At 38.7% G+C, this 21,442-nt stretch overlaps 1 protein-coding gene across 19 annotated transcripts in view; it reads left to right on the top strand.

Annotated features, from left to right (window-relative positions):
• Window positions 1–21,442, top strand: part of ptprt (protein tyrosine phosphatase receptor type T) — a 397,778-nt gene that overhangs the window by 369,351 nt on the left and 6,985 nt on the right. For 12 of the 19 annotated variants that reach the window (XM_034201114.1, XM_034201107.1, XM_034201120.1 and 9 more), the window contains 6 exons: window positions 3,025–3,160; window positions 6,703–6,852; window positions 11,468–11,647; window positions 11,787–11,918; window positions 12,730–12,855; window positions 14,396–14,559. In XM_034201114.1, the coding sequence (XP_034057005.1) occupies window positions 3,025–3,160; window positions 6,703–6,852; window positions 11,468–11,647; window positions 11,787–11,918; window positions 12,730–12,855; window positions 14,396–14,559 (888 nt within the window). The remainder of the gene's footprint in view (window positions 1–3,024; window positions 3,161–6,702; window positions 6,853–11,467; window positions 11,648–11,786; window positions 11,919–12,729; window positions 12,856–14,395; window positions 14,560–21,442) is intronic. The other 7 variants (XM_034201108.1, XM_034201110.1, XM_034201115.1 and 4 more) reach the window with 1 other exon arrangement.

Genomic DNA, 21,442 nt, shown 5'->3' with positions numbered 1-21,442 from the left:
AGAAGAAATATATGTGAGGAATAAAGATGAAGTATCAGAAAGAGGGCCAGAGGCAGGGATCAGGAGGCAGATGAAACTCCAGCTGGACCACATGGTATGTTCTTATTCTCCTTACATATTCCATTACAGCAGCACAATCTAGCAGCTCTTAGTATTGACAATTATTGATTGAAATGTGTTGCTGCACAGGTCACCTGTAGCTCTCTGAAGAGATGGGTCATGTTATTTGTGTACTTAATTATAACTAATTATAAAGTAATTACATTATGCAGAATTCTGAGTATTCTCTGAATCGGGTGCCTTTTGGGTCTTTATATCTTTGAAAAATGAAACCAAAATGTTTGGTCATAACATCTGGTAGTGGACTACTTACATTTTCCCACCTCAGGCACAAAATATAAATAATTACTAGGAATTTCCTTGAAAACATTTAACAGGGTTGAAGTTTTTGACAAAAAGTAGCCATGATACCTTGTTTAGCTAAGATATGGCACCACATGGAAATCAAGGACATTACAACATTGTAATATTTTGCAAAACTATTGTTTATTTTGTAATAAACAATTATTTACTATTATTAATTCATACAACATAGTTGAAATGTTGAGCATGTCAATCTTAATCTGAAAATACAAAAACTGAAATATAGGTAAGAGAAGAAACTGACATTTTTGTGATGTAATTCCCTCAATGCAGATCACACATGGACTGATCCATTATTTTAATAGGAGGGTAAATGGTATGGCGTGACGGGGTTGAAACAAACTGAGGGACAATATTGCAATTTCATAGATAATTCAAGTATTTTTTCAGAATTTATTTTTGATCAGTTAAAGTTGACAAGCATATGATTATATTAGCAGCAACATTTTGGAATAATTGGCCATTTTGATTTGTTTAATATTAAATTAATATGTAATAATGTTAGTGAGCACATGCAAATATGTCTGTCTAATACTAAGACAACACATTTTTTGTAATGCAAAACAACCTGTTCCATTAATTAATTGCTTTAAAATACATTTTGTAGTTTCCTTTCATTTAAAATGGTTGAGGTAAGCTTGGGGGACTCAAAGGGCACCCGATTGTTTGTCTGAACACCTTGTTTCTCTTGTGCATTAAGAACACTTGTGTTAGGGCATGAATTAACAATAAATAGGTTACATACAGTGTAAAATACCACGTACTGTCCGCCCTCCCATGCCACCCTGGCATGACCTCTTGTCCCCCCTTTGCCACCCCATGTAAAATGTTCTAGAATCGCCACTGCTCTTGGGCCACATCAAAATTATACGCGCTGTCATCCTCTCATACTGACACCACACATACACAACATACATAACACGGGACGAAAGTAACGGAGCGATTTTATCCGAGCCCAAACAACTTTGACCGGCTAAATTACGTCAGAATTATCAGCATTCAATACTTAACAGACCTACTAAATATCAGGTTTAACTGTCAGGATTAGCTAGTGTTGTCACGATACCAACATTTTGGTTTTGATACCAAGTCAAGAATTGCGATTCCGATTATTTTTCGATACTTTTCTTAAAAAAAGGGAAACGGTCTTAAATGTAATTATTGTGCTTTATTTCACACCAGAACCATAACACAAACTTTTAAACAATGAGAACAATAAATAAAATAAATGACAATAATTCGTATTAAATCAAATTAATAAATGTCTTACAGACAGGCCTCGTGGTGTCCGTAGGCTTGCCCTCACTGTCAGAGATATAGCTAAAATACTTCTAAATTTAGCTTCTGGCGTCTTTTTTGTCAACAAGCCGAGGCGCTGCGGCAGTTGCACTCCCACTTGCAGCCATGCTTCTCGCTTTCTCACATGCTCTAGCAGCTAGCGCGTGCACGAAAGAGGGGAGGCACTTTAGAGCGTGCAGGGAATGGAAGCAGAGCGCTGAACACACATGGCTCTTATTAAACGGCGCTTTCTCACCGGAGTACTTTCCCCCGTCATTCTTAAAGTACCGATACTAATGAAACGGAGGAATCGTAACGTTTTTAACGGCAGGGTATCGCGGTACCTTTCAAGTATCGGTACACCGTGCAACACTAGTCAGGAGTCAGTGTCTCTCCCCCAAACTCACACATATTATTTAGCCTTTATTTATACAGGTGTAGATCTCATTGAGACACAAGGTCTCATTTTCAAGAGAGACCTGTCATATAGAGACCTATAAAATTCGATATGAACTGAAGAGCCGCATGAAACTAGACAAAGAGCCGCATGCGGCTCGAGAGCCGCAGGTTGGCCACCCCTGGTATAGGGCATACACACGGAGCCGTTTGGCCCCCCAGACTGTTCCGTTTGCAGATCTGTCCACCTTGGGACCCGTTATCGTTTGCGGGGTCCGTTTCCGCGTTTCCGTTACGGCCTTGTGTGAATGAACGTGAGAGATACGTGAGAGAAAAGTAGCACATACAACCCGTTTCGTTCTCGTGTAAACATCGCCTGAGAGACACTCCACCCTCATACTCAAAACTCGCTGTGTATTTCAGGCTTCACAAAAGCCATCAGTTTGTTTTTTCTGGGAGAGAATCATTGAAGTTTTATGGTAGTAGTGTGTCCTGAAAATGACACCTAATATGGAACTGTGACATTTGTCATTCATTTGTGTAGGAAAGGGATTTTTTCCAACCTAACATTACACTTTTGTGTTGCTCTATTTTTCCTATGTGCTGTTATGTATCTACCTGCCCATTCATTCATTGTTCATTATTGTTACCTACTCTTCTTTTTCTAATATACATAATATTTTTGGGAAGCACGTTGTAACCTTATTTTGAATAATGCTATAAACATAATGTTTTTATTTCCCAAATTGGGATCAATAAAGTACATCATATCTTATCTTTGTATTATTATTTGTATTTTTTTAATTATAATTTTGGTTATTATTATTATAATTTGTTGTCATAAGTAACACCTAACAGCATAGGGTTCAGACCAAAAAATATATTTAATAGATTGGTAATAACCTGGTTGTTTATTTGTCCCTGTAGTGCCGGTGCAGGGAGGACAGGCTGCTTCATTGCAGTGGACATCATGTTGGACATGGCAGAGAATGAAGGCGTGGTGGACATCTTCAACTGCATCCGAGAGCTGAGATCACAACGAGTCAACATGGTGCAGACAGAGGTCGGTGTGCTCAGAATGAAGGGTTATGTATTTTTGAAGAATACGGACACATTCAGTTCAATTAGGAAGAAGTCTTACATTACATGTCACTTGTTAGACGCTTTTCCCCAAGGCGACTTACATACACTCAATACTGTGGGGTCATCCAAAATCCAAGTCATGAGAATTTTATAAATATTGACTGGAAGCATAATTCTACAGCGATAAGCTACATTATCAATATCTCTTTTACACCCACATATACATACCCGCCAATCTATCCAGCTGTCTGTTTGTCTGTCGGCCAGTGGAGGTGGAGTATGAGACACATGTAATGAGAGACAGAGTACTTCTTGTGGTCTTATATCATCCATCTCTATCAGCCTATGAATATTAAACATTCCTTGAATTATAAGCATATGACACTTGTGCAAACACACACACTCACACACACACACAAACATAAACAAAGTCATTCAACAAGTAATATTAAAATAGTCTATTCCCGATAAAGTTCTCCCTTTTAATGAGCTGAGGCTTTAGTGATACTTACTATCAATTACACGGCGTAATAATTTGTTCTAATTTTGTATTATGAATCAATTGTTAAAGAGTGTGCATCTTCAAATGTTAGGTGTTTCATCTGGAACAGAAGCCTTCATTTCATCTCTAAGCCACCTTAAGACCACCTAATCCATCCCGCCCCTGCATTCCATTTGTTCAACTGATGAAAACCGTGCACATCCAAAAAGTCAACTTTACCAGGAATGAAGAAAAAACAACCTAATTTTGAAAGTGACAGCTCAAGTTTAACGACTGAAATTGACTTTGCAATGGGTTTTCAAAGTGCTAGGTTAAACGTTATCTAGGGCATCAATTTGAGTGTTTTTACATGACATCGTGATTAAAAAGCTAGTTTTGTGTGTGTGTGTGTGTGTGTGTGTGTGTGTGTGTGTGTGTGTGTGTGTGTGTGTGTGTGTGTGTGTGTGTGTGTGTGTGTGTGAATGAATGAGTGCTTCAGTCTGTGGGTTTGGTGGTGTTTTGTATGCGTGTGTGTGTGTCACTAGAGTAGGTAATGGCCAGGAGAGCACATTACATGATGCTTTTAAACTCTCGTCTCCGCTCCAAGGGCAACAATTAACATTCGAACAGGGGTCCCCAGTGCTGTGGGCAGCAGTGTGGCTGCATGTATCCTTTCACACAGGTGTGCCGACATCCACCCAGCAGGAGAGTCTTCCTGGCACTGATCTCCACCAGATAACTGCAGCACACAGAACACACCACGTCCAAATATTACTAGTGCTACAACAACTATTACTCTAACTATCTATCAATCAATCTTTATTTGTATAGCACTTTCCAGAAACAAAAGGCAAGTCAAAGTGCAACACAAACCTAAAATAAAATAAAAGCAATTTTAATCCCCCTCCCAGTTCATGCAGCAACATCTAACTTTATGATGAATAAAAACACATCATAACAACAAAAGTCAATAAACGTATGTTGAATAAAATCCTAGAATAAATTTTAAAAAAAAGAAAAAAATGGTGGGTTTTGAGTTGGCTCTTGAGAGTAAGAACCATCACATTATTTTTGTTACTATGAAAAATGCAGTTAAATTAAAAAATATAGTGATACATAATAAATACACAATAATCAAAATCTGATTTTAATAAAACAGCTTCAATGAATACATGGCCATCAACAGTGATTTAAAAGCTTCAGATAAATGATGTGAGTAATGAACGTAACCCCACCGTTTAAAATGTCAATCAAGGTGATCTTACTATTTTTTTATTCACATACATTTTATCCCTTCCATTTTCATTTGTAAGCACTTGAATCATAATTTTTCAATTATAATGTGTTACTCCCACCCGTGAGGCCACCCTGCCTAAATGATGGATGGTAATGTTTTGTTGTGAATGAAAGACAGGTGAAAATGATGCAACACGGCTCTGTTTTCATCATATCACCACTGTTTTAATTAAATCAGCTTCCAGCTAATCGAAACCCTTGAAAATGAATGTTTCGCTTCAACTCCATTTCCATCACCTATATTTATTATCAATTAATTTGACTCTTGCACCTCACCTCCATACTTGTCATAGTTAACCATATTTTTGACACATCCCTGCTGCCTCTGTCCATAATGTTCATTTAAAGCTACTGTCCCCCCAAACAAATCATAAAATGAACAGACATTATTTAGTCCTTCTGACACACTAAGGTCTGTGTGTGTATTGTTAACAGTGGTGTTAAGTAACTATGAACATGTAATAAAGTTGTGTACTTAACTACAGTTTTGAGATACTTGTACTTTAATTGAATATTTACATTTGTTGTCACTTATACTCCAACATTTATATAATACCTTTAGTTACTTTGCAGATGTGGATGAATGATGTGAAATATAACCAAATCAGACTTTAGTTCCACCTGGAGTAAATCCACAAGCTACCCTGCACTGCACTATACAAAGTCATTAACACTAGCTGCACCTTACCAGCTTTGAGAACACTTTCATGCAAAACATAATAATTTATATTATTCTAAAAATGGACCAATCTGCAGAATGAGTACTTTTTCTTTTGGTACTTTAAGTATATCTTGATGCTTATACGTTTGTACTTTTACTTGAACGTAATGCAGGATTTGAATTTGTAACAGAGTATTCCTACACCGTGGTATTTCTACTTGTGTGTGAGTGCTAGATCTTTGTGTGAGTGCTAGATCTTTGTGTGTGTGTGTGTGTGTGTGTGTGTGTGTGTGTGTGTGTGTGTGTGTGTGTGTGTGTGTGTGTGTGTGCTAGATATTTGTGTGTGTGTGTGTGTGTGTGTGTGTGTGTGTGTGTGTGTGTGTGTGTGTGTGAATGAGTGCTTCAGTCGGTGGGTGTGGTGTGTGTGTGTATGTCACTAGAGTAGGTAATGGCCAGGAGAGCACATTTCATGATGCTTTTAAACTCTCCTCCCCGCTCCAAGGGCAGCAATTAACATTCAACAGAGCGAGAGACCGATGTGTGAGGCAAAAAAGCTAATTGAAAAAGCGAGAGACAGCAGACTAACACAAGGGTGAGAGAAAATAAGAGAAAAAAAGGGGGGGAAGAGAAATGAAAAGTGATCAAAATCTAGACAAAATGGAAGGATAGTGTGAGAGATAGAGGTATTTAACATGCACAGTGGCTGAGCTCACCGTGGCTAAATGCTTTTATCAGTGAGCTAGTTGGAGCACAAAGAGCACACTTGATCCAAAGCACAGAAACACTGCAGGGCACTTCTCCCTTTTAATTCACTTTCAGGCTGTCGAGAGAGCATAATTACACGTAGTAATTCATTCACACACACACAAACAAAGCAAAAAAAAACAGTGGACTTTGTCGGAGACTTGAAAGGAAGCAAATGCAGCTTCCTCTATCCCCAAGGTGTCAATACTAGCAGCCATTCAGAGAAACTACAGTCAATCCTCTGTCTACTCAGAAAGGCCAGATATTTGTCCGTTTTTACCTTGAAAGAAACATTGACTCGAGCACTTCTTTACTCAAACTGCTGTGACTCCTGTTGCAGGAGCAGTACGTGTTCGTTCATGATGCCATCTTGGAGGCGTGTCTATGTGGGAATACAGCCATACCAGTATGTGAGTTCAGAGCCATTTACTACAACATCAGCAGACTGGACCCACAGACCAACTCCAGCCAGATGAAAGATGAGTTCCAGGTAAGAACACACATTCACTCACACTCCAGTGTTTCCCCTAGGGTTACTGCCTTGGCAGGGTGCCCCACATTTTCTTTTTGGATTTTGATTTTTTTTTATCCTCTGGAGCAGAGAGAGGAGCTGTGGATTATTGTTATTGATATCGTACAGTAACAAAGTATTTTCACATTAAAAAGTAATAAAGTACAGTGTTACTTCGTACTGTAGGCCTATTACTTGTATTCAAACTGTATTCCCTTCTTATCATGTAGCCTACACTTCTTCCTTACATTGATACATTTAAATCACCTGACTACAGCATATAACATACCAGCTGCAACCCGTGTTGCTGCTGCTGCTGCTGCTGCTGCTGCTTCTCTCTGCCTCATCCTCTACTGCTGGAGGCAGCTCCACATCATCTGATCTCTGATATGAAAGCAATCGTGTTATGATCATATTGAGCTATTGGTGTGAGTCTAACATTAAACAAGCAGTCTGCTTATCATACATTGCTGACGATACATTTTAAGAGGCAATTTGTTGAGTCACTGCCGCTAAATGACGGTAGCATCAAGCTAGCAAATCCTGCATTAGCCTCACATCAACAGGTGTAGACAGAACATCCAATTATCCTGAGCTAATTTACTGAATAAACCAACTCACATCTCCTGTCTTTTTTTTCACCCAACTCATTAGACTATTCTTCTGCTGGCATTTCATTGTTGTTTTCTGTCAAATTCAATACTGTAGTTCAAAACCGCGGTACCTGCTCACCATCTGTGAATGCGCACGCTACGTTCGTTGTCGCGTTCGCGCGCGTCCACCTGGGCAGGCTGTGTGTGTCCTTCCAACCCAGTCTCACGGCATTTCGTGTTCACCAACACGATTTTTAATATATTGATTCGTGTTCACCAACACGATTTGCCACTTTTTTTCGTGTTGTACAGCACGATTTTAAAAGCAATGTATTTCTACTGCCTGCAGCACGTCTTTTTCTCTGGTCGGGTCGAGGAAGACCGGAAGCTGTGTGGTTCATAAAAACATGTTCTTACTCAATATCAAGCCACAGTTATTGCTTGTATTTTAAATCGTATAATTTCTGACTTTTGTTGCCGTCTGTGAGGAAAATAAATGGGGCTCAGAGCCTCAGGATACTGAAATCTGTATTTTTTTAATCTTTTTATCCTTCTAATTTGTTATTCTTTTCAAAATAACACACTGTTATTTACTCACCAATAACACACAATTATCCTTGCTTTTATTTATTGGTTTAATTCCATAATCTCGGGCTTTTTTGGCGTCCGTCAGGAACTGAATTTCAAAATAAAAATAACCGGAAACAGACGTAGGCGTTTCGAGCGATTACCCAAGATCCTCAGCTATGGTTTTAAGCTCGCTTATTGGATGTTTTAGCCGCAATGCATGCTGGGATTTGGTGTTTATAATATATGAAATCCGGAAAACATTTAAAAAGAATAAAATAATACTTAATTCCGAGCGCTCTTGCTTTTCTCTTTGAAAGTCATCACATAACGTCATTGTAATACACGGTTCGGCTGCATTGTATATTACAGATCTGCCGTAGTTCTTTATTTATATAGAGCCCTGATGAGAAGACCTTTGGAAAAACTGAGAAAATGCCGCCGAAACTGAATACTTGACGTGGATCATAAATATATTCAACAATTAAACAACATCTTAAATTTCTCTTCACACAATACGTCTCCTTGCAGTATCAACACTAATTCGGCTGACTTTTACATTTGATCTAATTCACAGATAGGTTATATTTACACCATAACGGTGCACAGCTGATATGAAAGGACTGTAGTTTTTAAAGATATTACTGATTTTCTTTGAATGTAAGAATGTAAATACTGAGTCGGAAATAGTATAGCAATATGCTGTAAAATTATGTGAAAGCATGCATAAAACTACACATCTTCAGATGTTGTACGAAAACATAAGTGTCCTACACTAATAATACAAAGTTATTATGGCTGTGTGTACCTTGTGTGCACCTCCTAGTGGTTAAAGGACGTTATTGATTATTGTGTTTTATTTGATTAAAAAAATATTAAGAGTACATACTTTCATAGGGGGAAAGTATAAATATAGAATATAAAAAATCAAGAAGATACTATAAGTGATCTCTACAATAAAACAGTTTAGTGCAGAATGTACAAAGATATTAATAGGAGGAGGTGCAAAACAGAAAAACGAATTAACCTTTATTTAAACATTAAATAACAGATTAAGGTCTTCTTTAAATAAGAAAAAAACTTTGGGGGTATCTATCTACAGATAAATATTAAGCCTGACAAAGTACTTAACATCTAATATATTGCTTTCCTGCAATGTTAACTATGTTGAAGCACTTATTTTAACTGATATTATACATATGAATTATACTCTTATGTATGTAGATAGAATAAGAAATGTGCAGAATATGACAGTTTAATGGTGGAGGTACACACATATTGATAGATGTCTTGTAATGCACTGTTGAGGAACCTGTGACCCAAGTGTTTCATTAATTGCATAACTACACCGTAGTTGTGTATATGATGATGTCAATAAACCTTTGAAAATCTTGAAAGGGATGTGCAAAATAGCCATAATATACAGTCTTTAATTAACTATTAGTAGAGAATAACGAGTAATGAATATACTTTATTACTCGTTTCCATTCATGTCAATTGCAGATACATGTTTAGTCTTCTCAAGCACCAACTATCAAATATCTCTCCTGATTGTTGGCACTTGACAATCACCTTACCTGAATTTTACTCAGGTGTAACTAAAGTCTGCTTTAAGGGTTGTTTATATTTCACATAATTAATCAGAATCTGCAAAGTAACTCAAATAAGTGTAGTGGAGTAAAAATACCAGGTTAACCTCTGAATTGTAGTGGAGTAGAATTACAAAGTAACAATGAGCTGTCATGTGGGTATTAATGCTGCGCATTATGGACACAAGCGATTTTCACCCATTTATTAATTATATGTTTTACATTTGATAACACCAATGTGTTTAATACTGGCAACTTCTAATTGTGGGGAAAACGAAAACGTTCAGTAGAGACGTCCCATAGAACATTTTGCGAAACACAATAGCCAGCATGTGTAGTTCTGGGGGGGCGTTCGATTCCAGTTTTGGATAGTCTGGCGTGGTTTCGTTCCATTTCACACAGCTGTTTGACGCTCTGCGTAACCTTACGGGGACTGTAGTCCTAAACGATAGCTGGGGATTATGGGTAGTGTAGTGTCTTCGGCCATCCTAAACTCAGAAATGTTGACAATCGCAATGATGCTCGAAATGTCCCTTATAGGCCTACGTCTGTTTCCGGTTATTTTTATTTTGAAATTCAGTTCCTGACGGACGCCAAAAAAGCCAGAGATTATGGAATTAAACCAATAAATAAAAGCAAGGATAATTGTGTGTTATTGGTGAGTAAATAACAGTGTGTTATTTTGAAAAGAATAACAAATTAGAAGGACATTTTTTTTTTTAAAATACAGATTTCCGTATTCTGAGGCTCTGAGCCCCATTTATTTTCCTCACAGACGGCAACAAAAGTCCGAAATTATACGATTTAAAATAAAAGCAATAATTGTGGCTTGATATTGAGTAAGAACATGTTTTTATGAACCACACAGATTCCGGTCTCCCACGACCCGACCGGAGAAAAAGACGTGCTGCAGGCAGTAGAAATACATTGCTTTTAAAATCGTGCTGTGCAACACGAAAAAAAGGGGCAAATCGTGTTGGTGAACACGAATCAATAGATTAAAAATCGTGTTGGTGAACACGAAATGCCGTGAGACTGGGTTGGTCCTTCTCCTCCGTGACGATAACGGCAGGTTACAAAATAATAATAAACAAATTTGAAACTGGGGGGACACAAACGGGCAGACAGCAGAGCTCGGGGCCATAATGCAGATTTGTTTGACTTTTGTACACTTTGTTGTTCTCCTCCTTTCCTCCGCTCTTGTCTCTGATTGTGAGTATGTATTTGTGTGTGTGTGTGTGGGGGGGGGGGGGCGGAGCAGGAAAAACACTGCACTCTGGTTTTGGTTGTAAGTAAGGACTGGACTACCAGGAATTAATCAGAGACCTCAGCGTTAATGTTCCCATGACATAAAAACAAGATGTTTAGTTGTTTTATCACATTGGTATTGAGCCGGTTGTCAGCCTGGCAAACAGGTACATTTGTAAGTATTCTTAATGTTATTTTGGGGGATGGTCCCTGTAAGTCGATGAGTCGAATCGTCCATTGTTGACCACTTAGTCAACTTGAAATCTTCAACCTCCATCACGGGGATGAGCCTGGTCTTTCCGTCAGTAGCAACAATGCCAGCTATGAATCTTGGATTGTTAATGAATCGATTTGGTCCAAAAATGACTTTCTCCTGGTGGTCTTCTTCCTCCATTTAAGTCCCTGTTGGATTTGTTGTTCAAATTCAATGTGGTATGGTAGTAGTAGGCGATGGTTGTTCCAAATACACATACACAAGTTCTGGTCAATCTGAATTTTGGCCTGAGGATGTAAAACTAGTATTACTCAATCTGCATACTATGTTTTTTTTATGGAAATGTTAAAGTAGGACTAATCTACATATTTCCTGTCCATCAGACTCTGAACATCGTGACCCCCAGAGTGCGTCCAGAGGACTGCAGTGTTGGCTTGCTACCCAGGAACCACGACAAGAACCGCAGTATGGACGTTCTATCAGCAGACCGATGCCTGCCTTTCCTCATATCTGTGGACGGAGAGAGCTCCAATTACATCAACGCTGCGTTAATGGACGTAAGTGTACGTTCTCCGATGTGAATGTGTGTGTCATTTATAATCATAGTTTCATCTTTTACTGCTGCAGAGATGCCTCGATATATGAGCATTGCTCTGTTCACTTGTCTGAGTTATTCATGTGTGTTCATTCTCATCACTACAGAGCCACAAACAGCCAGCGGCCTTCATTGTTACCCAGCATCCTTTGCCAAACACCATGGGCGACTTCTGGAGGCTGGTGTTCGATTATAATTGCTCATCCATCGTAATGCTCAATGAGATGGATGCAGCGCAGGTAGAAACACACAAACACGCACACACAGATACTCATGAAGGCCTTTTCCTGTCTGTTTTTCACTGCTTTCAGAGAAGACTGTTCAGCCAGGAGCTGACACATTGACTGTTGCACGGCGGCCTGATCAATACACCCCAAGACTATTTTTATGAATTTGAAATGCTATTTAAGGTCCTTGGAATTATACTCTGCCAACTAAGAAGGGTTCAGTTAAAGTTTTCTACCAAACCAATTACAAACAAATAACCACTTATAATAAGTGTCCATAGATTTCACAAATATTCACCAAAACATCGAAAGAATAATGTTGCCACACTGTAACTTAACAACTGGGGAAGTGATATCTAATCGTCACATTTTCTTTTACAAAGTATTTGTATTCATGGTGATTTCATTGAGCAGCTATTTGTATATTCTAACCAAGGAGATTGAGTTACCTTATCTCCCCCAGTGGTGATCGTAAATTGGTTTGGGATTTTAAACTGAACACCAGTAAATGAAACCTTGTTAAACAAACAACAACATTTGTATTCTGCATAGAATATCTAATTCCACAAGGAATCATTTGTCAGTCCTTTGTGTGGAAGTATACATCATTTGAAATTGAACTCACATCCATCCACAGAGGTGACAATCTTCACAATCAATGATGAGAAGTAATTCAAGGTTTCTTGAAAAATTGTGTTTCCAATTATTACTTGTACTGTTATGCTTTTTGAATGGAAAAAGTGTTCAATATACCTGGTAAATGTTCCTTTTTTACTCAATCTTTCTCTTTACAATTATTTCTCTTTTTTTCTCTGTTTTCTAGTTATGTATGCAGTACTGGCCAGAAAAGAGCTCATGTTGCTACGGTCCCATTCAAGTGGAATTCATATCGGCAGACATTGATGAAGACATCATCAACCGAATCTTCAGGATCTGCAACATGGCCAGGGTACTAACTCGTTCTTTTTTAGCATTAACTCCAACCCTAACCTAACGTTAATCCAGCAGCAGGCTTAAACAATGACTTAGAGACCACACATGGTTCTTTTGGAGAGCAAACTTTTTTGCCATTTCTAAGGTCAGAAATGAAGAATTAAATGAACAATAAGCAGCATTTTTTTTTTATTGCTATCCTTGTCTTAAGAAGTCCTCAATCGATCCTGGAACATGTTCTGAATTAATTAATCAAGAAATGTATTCTTCTTAATCACATTTTGGGCAAAAGACCTTTCTGTAACTGCAACCAGCTCTAGTCAAAGCCTGCAGTTATCTCTGACCCTCTCTTCTGTTCTCCCTTATTTTCTGCCTTAAACTGCCTATGCTTAAGATAAAAACCCTCAAAATGATGTATTTCCTGACCTATATCTGACATATAACAATAGATAGTGAAGTGATACACTGAGGAACAAAATATAACAACACTTAAAAGACATTTTTCATTTTATGTGACCTTTACTTCCCCATGAGCAGCCGGCTAGATGATGCCGTAGCAAACCGACCACAACGCGAACACACTGTAGCAACAGTCTTAGTTTAGGGGGAACTCTAGAGAAAACGGCAGTGCGGTAGGAAGTGGTGCAATACAACAGAACATTTCAAATAAACTGTCCTCTCCTCTTGTCTTTTCTCACCTCTGCTTCCCCTTCCCTCACTTCTCCTCTCAGCTTCCCTTTTCCTTCTCTTTCTGCCCCTCTTGCCTCCTCTTGTTACTCCCTTCTCATCTCATTGCCTCACCCATCCATGACGGTACAACTCGCAGTGCCCCATCGTCTGCATGCTCCTATAGCGCTTAGTGAACTCCCCACTACCCTACTCTCCTCTATATTCCCTCTCTCCCCCTCTCAAACACATCACCAGTTTAGTGTGAAATGGCTCATATCATCGCCACAACAGCACTTCTCACACAGTGAGAGCAGCTACCACATCACCCAGTCTGTACCCCCAACCGCTAAGCCATCAATGAGGAGGGAGAGTTAGAGAGAGCATGACGGCAACAAGCTTTGAGAGAGGGAAATGTATAAAGTAACAGTCAGGAAGGGAAGGAAAGTAGAGTGAGTGAATGCGCCGAAGGAGGAAATTGGGTGAAGGAAAAATAGAGTAAAGTGAAACAAAAGTAGGAATTGATTAGAAGGGGAGACGTAGAAAGTGTAGAGTAAGAGGAAGTAAAAGGATAAAGGTAGAGAAGGAAGGGAAGAGAGGAAACTGATACAGCTCTATCTGTTTGAGTGTGTAAATATCACATCCTACCGGTAAATCAGTCTGACATGATGGCGGGTTTTGTTTTTTTGGGTGGTGGATGCCAACCACCTCGAGGCCAGACAACTGAAAACATTTTGTCTGCCATGAAATGTAATTACACATTTAAGACGTCTTCTTTGTTCAGTCTAGATGTCGTTCTTTTCAAATGGCAGAAAGAAGAACTAATTGGCTAACACAGTGGGAGTTGTGTGGTTCACAGCTAGAACCCTAATCTCCCCACCTCTCTCCAGCCTCAGGACGGTTACCGCCTGGTGCAGCACTTTCAGTTCATTGGCTGGCCGGCCTACAGGGACACGCCTCTCTCCAAACGCTCCATCCTCCAATTGGTGAGAAGGCTGGCAAAGTGGCAAGAGCAGTATGATGGAGGAGACGGCAGGACGGTGGTGCATTGCCTGTAAGTTCAACACACACACACACATACATACACACACACACACATGGATGCACATACTCCATAACTTGTAATAAAATAATAGGAAGCAGGTGAAAGAAGGACTTTGATGATTGATCAACACCAAATCGTAGAGAGACAAATGTGCCCTTGTTTTTTTATGGATGTGTTGCCTGTTTTGTGTGTGTGTGTGTGTGTGTGTGTGTGTGTGTGTGTGTGTGTGTGTGTGTGTGTGTGTGTGTGTGTGTGTGTGTGTGTGTGTGTGTGTGTGTGTGTGTGTGTGACATAGAAAGGTGAAATATGTTGAGATACGCTTAACAATGATGAAATACACATTCTATAAAATAACACACAAACGCATTTTACAGTAAGACAAAACAAATGTTCACTTCACACATGCACACACACACACACACACACACACACACACACACACACACACACACACAAGGTATATCTAGACTGAACCATTCTTCTTTGTTGGATCATTCTTTAATGCTGTATTGTCCCCCGCTGATCTGTCAAACATACAAATGGCCTTAACTCAACATTTATCTGAGTTGTGGTAGATCTGAAGTGCACTACAACAAAGGAGCATAATGCATAACTGCCATGCAAAAAGGTTCATAATTCATATGTTTCAAGTGTCAATCTTGTTTATATATTTTTTGTCTTTGTGATTTATCCGCGAGGCTTTATATTACTTCCTTTTTTAGTAAGCTACAAATAAAACGAGTAATAAAGTAAAAGTAATAGTAAATGAATAACATTGTTAGATTTCTTTGAGAAAACTTGATTGTACACATATTTTACAGCATATACAATATTTACACTGGCATTATTAGTATTTCATCATGATTTCATCACATTGTTATGAAAATAGAACTGATTTTCAGAAATGGGGTCCTTTTCACAATGTTAACCTCTATCGGCAACATTTCACCTGATCATTTCACATGTTTCGCCATGGTAAATGTAGTTATGTTTCATATTTTCCTATTATATATAAACAATAGTACAGTCCCAAGGTGGTTTCTAATGGTAGCAATAACAAATATATGTTTAAAACAACCTTTGCATGGGTGTAAATATGACAGGTACTAGTGCTGGGGGGAAACGATTATTTTGAAAACGATTAATCGGGCGATTATTTGATCGATTAGTCGACTAATCTAACGATTATTTTTCTGTTGTTCAATTCATAAAAAACGTAATGTAAAAAAAAACGTAATGTAAAAAAAAATGTTTTCACGATACTGTGTCTCAGGGGATCTTAATATTTAAGAACCTATTAATGTGTTATACCAGATTAACGGAAATAATCTCAGCTAACTGACGATACAAACCATGTTTACCAAAACAAAACACAAGTCTCATAAGAAGCATCTAAATGACCCCTGAGCGAAAAATGCTAACGGACATTGGCACAGAACTCAAGATAAAAGTACCCTTATTACTTATCGTAGCTGCACATACAATATATCCGATTAAAGCTGAGACTCCACAGATTATGTAGGTATATAGTATCATCACTGAGTGATCCGGACTCGCGACAGGGGAAGCAAATACAGTCACAACAACACGTACCTTTACAGAGCTTCTAGGGAGATCGTCTCACCACCGTAGCTGTCAATCTGATCAAAAGACGTGTTCAATGCTATGGTTCAATGGCATTAAAATGAGAAAAAACGCGGCTGAATCGGTTAATCCATAGGTTTTTAACGTCTATGTATAAAAAAATGATTGAATTTATAATCCATAATTCCATTTTATGTAAAAATTGGAGAGCAAATGCTAGCTGCTAATGGTAGCCACCACAGCTAGCTGCTGCTTCTGCTAGGCTATGCAGCAGTCTCAGTGAGATATAAATATCTTTGCGTTTTGGACTAACTTTAAAATATTCCCATGCTTTTGAAGACCTAGGGCGAGATGTTTTCGTTTGGGGGCTTCGTGCGCAATCCTGTGAGGAGGAGGTGGTAGCCGTTTCAGTCTCCATTGTGTTTGAAGTGCGATTGCGAACTGCTTGTTGCTTTGGGTGACCCACGTGTGTGTAGCGACGCGTCGACGCGGAAATATGTCGTCGACGATATTTTGAAGTCGACATCGTCGACGCGTCGCTACAGCACTAACAGGTACACAACAAATAGTCCCTATCTTAGCACAACAAATGAAGCTGATAATGAGGGAGGGAAACAGAGGCTGTAAAATCTATAAACAAGGTATTACAGGGAACTTCACTTACAATAACACACACACACACTTACGCCCAAGCACACACACTCCAAAGATTGCCTGAGGCGCATCACTGGTCCTGATCCAATCAGCTTCCTCTGTCATAGCTCATTGGGCCAATCAGCATTGGCATTGATTTGTATTTTCAAGCTGCTGGGAGATTTTTTAATTTCAGTGTGTCTTCTATCTCTGTCTGAAAGAGAGAGTTTAAAGAGACCATATTATGCCGTTTGGGGTTTTCCCTTCCCTGTAGTGTGTTATAGGTTTGTGTGCATATAAATGGTCTGCAAAGACTAAAATCCCAGTTCCCTCCAGAGGGAGTTTCTCTCCCACAATTGGACTTCTTTTGTTTACTTATGTAACATAGTGATATCACTGTAACAATTGTGCTTCTATTGGCTAGCGCTCCAACACATTGTAGGTGATAGGCTAAGGGGCGGGACATCTCTAAGCAGTTGACCAATCACAACAGAGCTGGCCAGCTAACCAATCAGAGCAGACTGGGCTCTGGTTTCAGACAGAGGGTGAAAAGAGGTGCTGCAGCACAGGCAGTATGAGAAAAATAAAGAGCTTTTTGAACATGAAAGCATGGAGACATGTCACAGTAGAGACACTACATTGTCAAAGAAAAGCGTAAAAAATGTAATTCCCAAATACGCGATTTATAGCTGTATAGCTTTTTATACATTTTAGGCCACATCAAGTAAAGTAAGAAATCAAATAACTGGTGCATCTTAACTCAACTATGAATGTTTACATACTGAATCAATGGTCAAATCCCTTGTGTCTCAATGGCACTTGAATAGTGACACTGATGCATAATACACCTTTGACCCAGAGCTTAAATCAATACTCATTGCTTTCATGGGCTTACTGCTTAAAATGTATACATCATCATTCATCATTTCAAATGGAAAGTCCTGGTATAACTTATGCGGAAGGGGTGGATATATTTTGTGTTGGCGTCCACTCCACCTCTCTGTACCTCAATGTTTTATTCAGTATGAAAATTAAAGGCATTTGATTGGAGCCAGGTGAGACTGGCAAGTCTGGGTTGATTGGTTTTTCTCTTATAGTGGGTACACCACATAGCCAGTAAATGCACAATATATATAGATATATATATATCTATATATAGGAGTATATATACATAAAGAACAAATATATTTAGTTTGCATCACTGCAGCACATTTGAAACAAGAACACTTGTTTACTGGATGATCATCCTCTGCATGAAGTCTAAAATACTCTCATTTAAGGTGACAAATGCAGTCAAATTCCTTAAATCCATCAGTAAACATCACACTTTTTTGCAGTGACAGTTAGGTTCCCAACTGTCACTTCCTGTAAATGTTTTCATCTCATTTTGGCTTTTCCCAACCTTTATCATTTGTTGCACTATGATTAACATTTAAAAAAAAAAATGAAATTAAACACAAATACATTTTTTCTTTTTATTAGAAAATGATGATTATTTATATATATATATATATATATATATATATATATATATATATATATATATTACTGAAAGAATAATCTGGAATTCAAATACTGAAAGGTAAATGAAAGCGTAGGTATTTGGTTGTAAAACGCCCTTCCCTCTTCTGACCCCAGTTCAGGGATGCAGCTTTCCTAGCCTGTGGTTAAAGACTGGCTAATCAGCCCCACGTATTGATTTCACAGACTCAGTAATACCACAGATAAGGGGAAACATGATGGTTCAATCAGTAGCTGGTGAAAATTGATTTTCTTTCGCTCCTCACTTTTCCTGGGAGGGGGGAGTTTGACGGGTCTTGAATGCTGAGCACATGTCTCATTTTCAAGCAAATCACAGCGTAAGAGTACAGCATCGTAAGGAGCAACACACTTAACATAGCCATCTGTCTGTGTGTTTTTGAATGCGAATGATATGTATTTTAGATAGAGGACAATAAGAAAAATATTGTGCATGTAGCAGTTCATATTTTACTTTATGCAGTTCCAAGCATTTCATAAACAAATTCTGAGAATAAAGCCATCATTCTAAGATTAAAGTCAGGATTGAGAATTATCAGAATTTGTAGATTTTGTGAGATTCAGACTTTTTTTCACAGAATTCTGACTTTAATTAATAAAATTAATCTGTTTTGGACAGATTTCAAACCATTTTCAAATGTGGCACCTATCCCCTTCCCCAGCTTTGTCTATGGTACAGAACACAATTTAGTTCTGAACATGTATTTCAAATATCATCCATTTAATATGTGTACAACCAGATAAAACCAATTAAGATCAAATCTTTTTTACAATGGCGCCTAGAAGGCAGCCAAGTCACAAGTCAATGATATACATACCGTAAGATCCATTTAAAACTCTTTGTACATACAAACAGTAGCAAGTGGATCACCCGGAACTAGCTTGAGGATGATACATGCAAAGTTAAAGATAGTAGTAAATGTATGACATGTCTCAATAGAGATTGACATGGGCTTCAGTTGCAGTTTCCTGATGAGATGGTCTTGTTTCCATTGAAAAGGCTCACTTGTGGACACTTCAGATACCAGAGATGAATAAGCTGACAAAACATATCGTGTACATTTCTAAAGAAAGTGTGAAAATAATTCAGTGGCAGGTCTCCCTTGTAAAATAGATTGTTGATCTCAATGGGATTTTTACCTGGATAAATAAAGGCTACAAATAAAGTGTTCTTGATTCTCAGTACCACTCGAGTGTTGACCTTGATTATGTAAGGGTTGGAGGTCTTTAAATCATTAAAGGAGACCTATCATGCTATTTTTAGGCAATAGCATTGGTCTCAGATGAATACAAATATATAAAAAACATGTCTATGAAGTGTTTTGCTCAAAATACCGATCAGATCATGCATTTTAGAAATCCCTCATATCCCTCTGTTTTAGCCCTGTTCTGGGGCTTTCACACCAACGTGGTTCCAGGGCCAGTTCGGAGCTGGAGCCTGAAAAGCACAGTTTTTTCCTGTACATTCTAAGCTCCGGAATCCGGTTCGTTTCAAGCTCCGAAAAATTGTCGGTCTAGAAGCAAGAACCGCATATGTCACGCTTATGTCGGAGGGGGGCGAGATTAACCTGAGCTAACAGTTAAAGGAGAGTACGGCAAATGAAAGTTGTGACAAGCAGTAGCGCTGAGCAAAGTGACTAGAACGCAACCACACACTTTCTAAAGTCAGGCAACACTAACCAGGCTTCGTGTGATTCTGTTTATTTGTACCTTACTTTGACCATCCGTTCGCTGTTATTGATCATTGTGGAGAGCAGTTGGGCGGTGGCCCAACCTCTCATTCCCATGATAGGTGGAGCGTTGGCCATGTAGGCGGAGCGTCACAGTCCACTTTTCCGATATGACGTCATTTCGGACGCAAATCTGGATCTGCTCCGTTGTACCCCTGTTTTTAGAGATTTGGGTATGGAGGAAAAGAGAGAGGGTTGTGTTTTCTGACACTTGGTGAGTTCCCTGGAACACCGGGGACACATATTCATTTTTAAAGACGTACAAAAGTGCATTTTGCATGATAGGTCCCCCTAATTATAGGCCTTCAGCAAATGAAACGATTACTATAATCTGGAAAATTGACCACTAATCTGACACCATCAAGGCTGGTTGGAGAGAAAGTTGTAGCAGTGTATTACTTATTCAGAGAGGCCACTCCACCTCTCAGTACCTTCATATTGTATTCAATCTGAATATTAAAGGAATTCGGCTGGAGCCAGGTGGGACAGGAAGTCTGGAGTGTTTTTTTTTTTGTATAGTGTGTGGTTGTCTGCTGATTGGCCCACATACAGTGGTAAACACTTACTGTACATTTACATTTACAGTAGACCCGTTTATACAGGCTCAAATGCCTATGTTTGCGTCACTGCATTGCGGTCCATTCCAGCAAATGCTCCTTTGTATAATATCTAAAATACTCTAACTTGAGGTGAAACATTTCTCAATATTCAATTCAAAGCTATCACTTTTTGGGGTTCGAAGTTGGGTTAGCATTTAAAAAAAATATATACATCTTAAATTTGACTTTACAGAACACGTCTTTACTCATTCGAAACAAATTGTGATTTGGACTCAAATTAGCAATAGACCAATCAGAATATTTGCATTTTACTACAAAAGCCGTGAATCTTTCCTGCTGTTTCAATAGAATTTTTATTTTTTATTTGACAAAGCATTCCTCCTACATAAACCTGGGCCTACTATGCAAAAGCACTCACTTCACACATAAAAGTCCCTTCCAATTACTTGTTTTATTATGTCTTATAAAAACCCTTTGAAGGTTTTATACTTTAGGGTTCGTAGGTTTTAGGAGCATTTTTGAAACGTTGACCCAATTAAACTGAACACAGTAGCCGCAGATCAGCAGTATCAGTGGATACGTCTGAGGGATGGGAAAATGAAATGATCGAAACATAACATTTCTGAATCAACACATTTTAAAATGGAGGCGTGTGGTGCAGTGGGATGTGCGTTGCTGTTCGGATCAGGGGGGTCAACAGGTTCAAACCCCACGGCAGTTAGCATGTCGTCGTGTCCCTGAGACACTTCACTCCAAATTGCTCCTGTGTGGATTGTCCACAGTATTGAGTATGCAAGTCGCTTTGGATAAAAGCGTCTAACAAGTAATGTAATGTTAATAAGGTCT

The sequence above is a fragment of the Gymnodraco acuticeps genome, unplaced genomic scaffold, assembly GCF_902827175.1.
Source record: "Gymnodraco acuticeps unplaced genomic scaffold, fGymAcu1.1, whole genome shotgun sequence".
NCBI classification, from domain to species: Eukaryota; Metazoa; Chordata; class Actinopteri; order Perciformes; family Bathydraconidae; genus Gymnodraco; species Gymnodraco acuticeps.
The sequence above is the reverse complement of the archived record's forward strand: the minus strand, read 5'-3'. Positions and strand labels throughout refer to the sequence as shown.